The 8,553-nt window shown below is 49.3% G+C and overlaps 1 protein-coding gene across 1 annotated transcript in view; it reads left to right on the top strand.

Annotated features, from left to right (window-relative positions):
• The first annotated feature begins 623 nt into the window (after window positions 1-623).
• HKDC1 (hexokinase domain containing 1) overlaps window positions 624-8,553 on the top strand; it is a 34,229-nt gene continuing 26,299 nt past the window's right edge. The window contains exons 1-2 of the mRNA XM_016198428.2: window positions 624-686; window positions 5,594-5,756. Coding sequence (XP_016053914.1) covers window positions 624-686; window positions 5,594-5,756 — 226 coding nt within the window. The remainder of the gene's footprint in view (window positions 687-5,593; window positions 5,757-8,553) is intronic.

Raw genomic sequence — 8,553 nt, 5'->3', positions numbered from 1 at the left:
TTCTGGCTTACCATTGTGAATAGGTAAACTTTAATCGATTATTTTCCATTACCATGGGTTATTCGCTAAGAGATCTGATCTATCCCAAATGGAGGAATTTGTTCCAACATTCTTGAAATCTCCCTGACCAGGACGATGTTTGGTCTTAGTTGGGACAGTGCTGCAGAGGAGCAGGCAGTCCTGGAGTCATACTGCTGGGCCGAGGAGGAAGGGGCTAGAGAGAAAGCCTGAGGGTTGAAAGTTGGAATTGTTTAAAACCCAAGTTCTCAGAAGACTTTCCCCGGTTGAGTGGGCTTGGTGGACCACTGGCCTGAGAGTGTTGCTTAGCAACGAGATTTTGTGTCACCAGTCTCCCAGGCACGCAACCCATCCCCTGCCTCCCCTCCACCTGCCCTTGGCTGCCATCCTGAGGCTCCTATTAGACAAGTGTGCTGGAGGGAGGGACCAGGGAGAGGGGGCAAAGTTTAGTCCCTGAACTAAGCAGCCTGGAAGTATTTAATCTGCAGCACGTCGTCCCCCAGAGGCCTCCAGCCTGAACGGGAAGAGGGCAGGGCTCCGGAGTCGCGGGGGTCAGCGCTGCACAGAGATCTCGGCTGTCTCAGGAGACAACAAACTTGGGGAAAATGTTCGCGGTGCACTTGGTGGCGTTTTACTTCACCAAGCTGAAGGAGGATCACATCAAGAAGGTAAGGACCCAGGACGCTGGGACACGTCTCATCTTTCACCGACAAAACTGATGCCCAGCCCGCACCCACCGCGCCTCGGGAGCTTGTCAGAAAACATGCGGGCAGCGCAGGGCCAGTAAAAGCTCCTGCGGGGGAGGGAGTAAGCCTCCCGCAGGCTGCACGTGGAGTCCCTGAGCCTCGACTTTCACTCAGAACCTCCTGCAGGGCTCAGACGGGAAGGGGGTGAGGAGGAATCTTTAGACCCGGTTTAGATAGTTCGATGCGAGGGATGTGTGGGGGGAAGGGTAGAAGGAGAGGAGAGTCATTTTTAAAGAAATGTTGAGAACTTGTAATTTACATGATTTTTCATGTGCTTGAAAGAATATGAATATGGCACCAAAGAGGGATGTGAACCTTAATGTACAATAATTGAAATACTGATTTGCGTGTGCTGTTTGCCAATGGTATGCTATTAACGGTGTGCATTATTTTGCCACTTTGTCCAAGAAACTTGCCTACAAAATTCATTCCAAGGTGGCTGGTTAAAAGTTGCCAAGGCTCAACTTGGGGCCGTCAGGGTTTTTGTGGCTGGAATGAGCCCAGCCTGCCACTGTAGCCACTCCAGCCACACCATTAGGTGAACTTAGCCAAGGTCACGCAGGTATTTAAGGTGGCGCTGGGGGTGGTAAACCAAGGTTGCTGACTCCTGGTCCTGCGTTCTTTCCGTTGTGGTTGTGCCACGATGCGTCTGGGCTTTTCCAACAGAGAGAGGAAGCGGGGGCTCCTACAGCTCTCATGTGTAAGATCGACTCTCACTAAATCCTGGTCATTAGAGAGCGGGTTAGAGGTTATAGCAAATCTTAAAATATTATAAATCCACCAGATTTAACCCGTCCTAATTTTCATTTGTTGATTAGATTCACGAAGCCCTTCACTGGCTTCTTGAGGTGGAAACGTGCTGTACAGCACTGCTTAAGATCCACTTTCTGCTATTACCCGCTTAGTAAAGGTGAAACATGCCCCCAAGGGGAGTCTTTGGAACCTTGACTGGTAGTTCTGCAGATTAGTTTCCTTTCCTTGGGACTCTGTCGGTTAATGTTCTGTTACACCCTAGAATCAGGAGATATGTTTGTCCACCAACCCCGTGCAGGCTGCGGAGGCCCCTCTGACTGGAAATGCAGCCTCCACTGATCTGTTCCAGGTCCTCTCTCAAGGCCTGGAGTTGGCCTTTCCTCTCCCTGTGGGAGGCAAAAAAGCTTGTGAGAGCGAGCTAAGGGACAGCCGGGAACACTGAGCCACCTTCAGCAAGTGACCCGACAGGTCTCTGCAGTAGTATGGGAGGCTGGTTTATGGGCTGCTGGGATGAGTCACAGGTTCTGAGAACTTCATGTGTTGAAAACACACCTGGTCAAAAGGCACAGGCTCTTCCCCTCCCACTCAGGTGGCAAGTCCCCTCCTTCGTGCCTGTGCTTCCTGTCTCTGCAGGTGCCAACATCCAGAGCTGTACTTGCCTGCTAGGGTTGCCATTCAGACCCTGGAACAATTTTTTAAAAACTCCCTATACCAACATTAAAACAAAATAAAACATGAAGGAGGGAAGGCAAGAAGAAAGAAAGGGAGGGAGGGACGAAAGGAGGGACGAAAGAAACTACCCTGACAGCTTCCCTTCCAACTCAATATATTGACATTATTTGACCTATAGATAACATTGGCCTGGGCCTGGTCACTGACCTATGGATTGCTCACTCACAAGAGAAGGACTGGTTAGGTGTTCAAAGCGTCTTTTTTACAGTTTAGAAAGTCAACATTACGAAAAGTGGAAACGATACCTTTAGTCCCACCCCTCTCAGTCGTATGTGCCGTGTGGAAACCCTCGTAGTCTTTTCTCGCTGTGTAGGTTTTTACACTTATACTGTACATACATTTCTGGACTTGTGTCCTTCAGTTATTGTTAGATTATAACCCCTTATGCATATTTCTCCATTTCCTTATAGTTATTTTAATATCTTCCTAATATTCAATCAGAAATATTGATTCCCATTGAAGTGGATGTGCCATAACTTAACTTTCCCCTTCTGTTAGGCTACTTTCAGAAACATTTTTTTATCCCTTAAAAATTGCTGTGATAAATGTTGGTATGCATTTCGTGTTCTTTACCTTGCGATTATTTCCTAAGAATGGGTTCCCAGAAGTGAAATCACTGGGTCAAAGAGTTGAACCTTTTTATGACTCTTGATTCTTAATATGGGACCTTTGGACTACATGGTCACTGAAGTCTCTTGCAGCTCCCCACCTCTGATTCCGTAAACTCTGAGCTTACATGTTAAATTTGCTCTTCTTACGTTAAACCTGCTGCTTGCTGGCTCTTTTGTTTAGAGGATATCCCGTGGTTTGTGAGTCATTCCACAAGTGGGCCTGGCTTCTGTCACTCAAGCACCCCCCTTAATGCCTGCAACATGTGTTGCCATTCAGACCCTGGAACAATTTTTTGCAACACCGGCCCAAAATCACCTATTTGAGTCTAAAATATAGGGTTTACCCCCCAACCTATGCTTCATTTTTTTTTCCTTCTAGCAGCTGTACCAGGTGCTGTGGAAGGTACAAAAATAAATAGGAAACTGTTCCTAAGTTGACATTCTTTTTCTCCTAACTTTAACTTGTTGAAACAGCAGGAGCAGTAACCCAAAGTCCTGAATGACTGTTAAACTGCAGCTCACAAATGACCCAAATGGGGCCTCAAAACCATTGCACAGAAGGGATGGCATCGTGGGGATGCCCAGAGAACTTCTCTGGGACTGAGTGAAAATGAGCCATAGGTTTGGGGGCACTGTCTGAGGGGCTTTGGGGTGATTGAGGGAGAAATCTTAGCTCTTATGTAGTACATCTCATCCTTCCCAAGCCCCAATTACTTGGGGTCACCTCCCTTTTGTTAGTTTTCTCTCTGTGTGTGGCAGTGCCAACCAATTAGTCCTTAACAAACTCAGGGTGAATGAAAGTCCTTAATGAAGCGTGACCTGGTTCTGTCCTATCTTCTCAAACACGCTGAAAGCCCAATTGTCCTGTTCTGTTAATGGCCCTCTGATGGTTTTCTGGCCTCTCTTTGGCCCCCAGTCCCTGGAGCCATGGGCTGTTTCACTGGCTTGGGTCTCCGAATTGGCCTTGATTGAGCTGGGATGCCCACCTGCCCTCTGGGCCTGGCTGATGGTTGGGCACCAGTCCTGTGATGAAGGTCACATGGCTCTTACACTTTTGGTATAATTTGTCTGTTGGGGTTATGGGTCCTGCACGAAATTGTGAAGCAAAACTAGGCCATGTGGTGAGGACTGTGGAGACTGCACTAGAGTCCCAGTGCTGCCCCTGACCTCCAGCTCTCCCGATGCTGCTCAGTGACTCTGAACCTTGGAGTCCTTATCTCTCAGTAGGGGCAGGGGTGTCATAGAGATTAGATGAGGTGACATACATGAAAGCACTTTGTAGATGGCAAGCAGGTACTTACCCTTAGATGAAAGTGTGGGAGGGCCCTACCTCCCTGTCTGGCTCAGTGGTTAGAGCGTCGGCCCATGGCCTGAAGGGCCCCGGGTTTGGTTCCGGCCAAGGGCATGCACCTTGGTTGCTGGCTTGATCCCTGGCCCTGGTCAGGGCGTGTGCTCGAGGCAACTAATCGATGTGTCTCTCTCACATCGGTCTCTCTCTCTCTCTCCCCTTCTCTCCCCCTTCCACTCTCTGAAAAGCAATGGAAAAAATATCCTTGGGTGAGGAGAGAAAAAAAAGTGTGGGAGAGCCGTTGGGACCAAGTCTTGTGCCCTGGATGGAGAGAGGCCACTCAGTATACAAAGTAGGGGTGGCAAATGCAGGGCACCTATGCCACTGTCCCTCTTCCTGCCCCGGTCAATAATCCATCCTAGTGAGCCCTGGGAATCCAGGTTGCTGCCACCAAATGATTAGCATAGGGGAGGAGGCTGTTGTGCCATTCTTGATGTGACATTATTACCTTCAAGTGCACTGAAAAGAACCATGGTGATCTTTATAACTTCCCTCCATTGGGTCATATGATCCTATTTCCTGGTTACCTGAGTGGCATCCACTCATTTCCAATAGCAATTTGGGCTGGCTTTAGAAATTAAACTTCATCTAAATTAGAATAACCTCAGTTAAAATGGAGATTTGAAGGATTAGATTTTTTTTTTTTTTTAAATAGACCTTTATTGATTTCAGAGAGAGGAAAGGAGAGGGAGAGAGAGATAGAAACATCAACAATGAGAGAGTCATTAATTGGCTGCCTCCTGCACCCCCCCCCCCAACTGGGGATCAAGCCCTCAACCCGGGCATGTGCCCTGACTGGGAACCGAACCCCGATTGCCTGGATCCTAGGTTGACACTCAACCGTTGAGCCATGCCTGGCTGGGCTGAAGGATTAGATTTTAGAGACTGTAGTTGGAAACGGAATTTAGCTCTGAGCTTCCTAGTAGTCCATAAACAAAGGGAAACATGTTTGGATATGCAGTATATTGCCATGATTGGCAAAAAGAAAACTTCCATGTTTAGGAATCTCAGATTCTAGCTATAGCTGGTCTTTTCCAGTGGAGAGGCAATGGGACAATAGTGAGGGCTCTGAACTTGGGATTAGAAACCTCGAATCTTTCTTGGTTTTTGCCCCTCCATTGCCCCATCAGAAAAATGGGGAAATCATTTTCCCTCAAAGTTTGCCCTTTGGAAGAATAAATCCCACCTCCCCCAGCCTTTCGTTTCCATTCTGTTCTTTCAACTCCCCACCTTGTCCCCAGCTTGATGAGGGGTCAGGCAAGGAAACTTTAGGATCTGCATCACAAAGCTGTCTCCACGCAGCTTCACCATGGGCGTGGGGATTTACAGCTCCACTGGAGGGCACATGCCCAATGGCCAACCTGGTCACCCCGGTGTCTTTCCAGGTGGACAGGTTCCTGTATCACATGCGGCTCTCCGATGAGACCCTGTTGGACATCATGACTCGGTTCCAGGATGAAATGCAGAGGGGCCTGGGGAAGGATACCAACCCCACAGCCTCAGTGAAGATGCTGCCCACCTTTGTCAGGGCCATTCCGGACGGCTCAGGTGAGTGGGGCTGGGGGCTGCCAGGGACTCTGATCCCCCGGGCTCCTTCTTGGCTGATGGGTACCTGAAGTTTGCTCCTGTACCTTGGCTTACCTCTCCAGCCCTCTCTCCACATCACCCCCTCCTCCAGTTCTCTGTGCTTTAGTCATACTTAATACCAAAAGCTTTGAACCCAAGTTGAAGTGTATCGTACTTTCTCTCTGCCCACCTTGGCCCCACACATTCTGTTCCCTTTCCTGCTGGAACATCTCAACATTCTCCCCCTGGTGGGTACCAACATGCTTTTTGGTCTCCTTGTAGAGATCACTGCCTCCATCTGGGAAGCATCCCATGCTGGATTCGGTGCTTGCCAGAGCGCCCAAGGCCCTGCTGAGTCTGAGAGCCTCCCCACTGTTCTGATCACCCAGCATAGTGCCTGGTGCATACTAGGCCCTGAAATGTTTGTTGAATGTATAATAAATGGCATTTCACTCCTAGGTATCTAGAGTCTAGGCTAATAGTAAGTAATGGAAGATAGTATGATATAGTAGAAAAAATATTAAATGATAATATTCAAGAAACACGGGCTCTGCCATTCCTCAGTGACTTCTGGCAAGATGTATAGTCTTAGTTTCTTTATCTGTAAAATGAGAGAGTTGGCCTATGTATTAATTTTCTATTGCCGCTGTAATAAGTTACCACAAGTTTAGCAGCTTAAAACAACACAAATTTATTTTCTTACAGCTGTGGAGGTCAGGAGTGAACGTGGGTCTCAAGGGCTGTAATCAAGGTGTGGGGAGGGCCGCGCCTCCTGGAGGCTCTGCAGGGGGCGCCTGTTCCTTGCCTTCTCCGGCGTCAGGAGGCTGCCCACATTCTTTGGCTCGAGTCTCTTTCCATCTCCAAGCCGGCGGTGTAGCATCTTCAAATATGCCCCTGACTCTCGCCCTTTCGTCTCGTCCTCATGTAAAGACCCTGTGATTACACCACTCAGATAATCCATGACAATCTCCCAACTTTGAGCTCAACCGATGAGCAGTTTTGATTCTGTCTGCAACCTTAATTCCCTCTCACCATGCTAACATATTCACGGGATCTGAGGTTTAGGATGTAGGCACCTCTGGGAGACCGTTATTTTGCTCGCCAGTCTAGAGACTTCTAGAAGGAATCTTTGAGGTTCCATACACTCCTCCATTCTCAGCCTCTGGGAAAAGCCGTAGGAGTAAAAGTCTACCAGGCACCTCCTGTGGTCATGGGGTGCTAGGGACTCACACAATCCCCATAGGACCCCCATGCTGTCACTGTTATCTCCAGGTCAGATGAGAGTACTGAGGACCAAGGGGTTTCCCTAATGTCAGGGTCCCAGTTTCCAACCTAGCTCCAGCAGGGGCTTTGGGGATCTTGAAGGAGCAAGGATTGAAGTTTGGGAGGTTCTCAGGGGCCTCTGATTGGATTAGCCGGGTTCTGGGCCCCTTTGGGACAATGCTTGGGTCAAAGTAGTTTGGCTCTGCCATTTAAGAATCCCCTGGGAACTGTGATGAGAAAGACCTGTTCCCTTGCAGGTGGGTGGGTGCGTAGGGTGGGCAATGCACCACCCCGGAGGAACATAAGCCTTGGAAGAGACAGTCCTGCTTTGAAACCTTGCCCTATCCCCGATACTGTGCTGAGAGTGCTGAGGGGACTGTAGTCCTTGACGGGTCATCCAGCTACTCAGACGAAGTGTCTGAGTCATGGGGTGTGTGTGTAGGGAGGCACAGGGCAAAGTCCCCCTGGCTTCCTGTGCTGCGGCACCTTCTGCAGAGGTGTGTCCCCAGGAGCATCAGAAAGTGGCCTCTGGTGGTCTGGAGGCTGCCCTGCCTGACGTGCCTTCCTGGTCCTGGCTGCTTTAGGGAGGTTTAGAAGAAAAACTGACCAAGTTTTAGAAACTCCCTCCTCAGGAGACACCACCTGCTTTCTACGGTCTCCTCAGATCCTCTTGTCACACAATAAACCTTACCAGTGACTCTGGTGCAGTGAGGTTCCTGAGCCCAGAGGCCTTGGTAAGTCCCAGGACCACTGCACTCCTGTCCTCATCAGTAAAAGGGCTGTGGCCAGTTGGCCTACCAATTTCAGGGTCCTGGATCAGATGAGGTTATGTGGAAGGAGTGCTTTAAAATCTCCAAAATGTTGTCTCAAGTCCACAGTAACTCTTGTGAGCTGGTGGTGTAATTTCATGATTACTAACCAACAGATAGGACTCTGCTAATCCCTTTGGGCCTCCATTTCAGAAATGTATACAGTTTCCAGAGAAATCCTTGTGAGTTCACCCACTCTGTAGTTTCTGCTCCTTTCATCCGAACCTACCCGAGAGGAGCTTCCTCCCAGTGTTTCAGTCAGGGAGCTGCAGTTACTGTTCTTACAAAGCGCCTTCAAAGTGTTGTTACCAGTGTGCCTCTCCTTTACCGGTCATGAGGGACTTGCCCATCACCTGATTGTGAAGGCGATTGTGATTCTGTAGGTCTCACCTCAGCTGCCTCTTTTCTTGGCCTCTTCCTCCAGGCAGACCCCTAGGCCCCCTAGATCCATGCAGGTGCATCTGGGGCCACATGGTTCAAAAGAAGACCACTTGGGGGCCTGGATCTGTGGGCATGGCGTTTCACTTACATGTGCTTTGGGCATACATCATGACACATGCCTGGTGCATGTAGCCACTGCTCAGGGCCAGACAATTCTATAGAAAGGCTTGTTGGTCAAGGGTTTGCACAGCTGAGCTCTCATCCCACATCTGACGCTGGCGGGGGTCCTGGGCAGGGATTCTGTCTGCATCCCGAGTGGAAGTCGT

Source organism: Miniopterus natalensis, chromosome 14 (assembly GCF_054644295.1).
Source record: "Miniopterus natalensis isolate mMinNat1 chromosome 14, mMinNat1.hap1, whole genome shotgun sequence".
Taxonomy (NCBI): domain Eukaryota; kingdom Metazoa; phylum Chordata; class Mammalia; order Chiroptera; family Miniopteridae; genus Miniopterus; species Miniopterus natalensis.
This window is presented reverse-complemented; position numbering and strand designations above follow the sequence as displayed.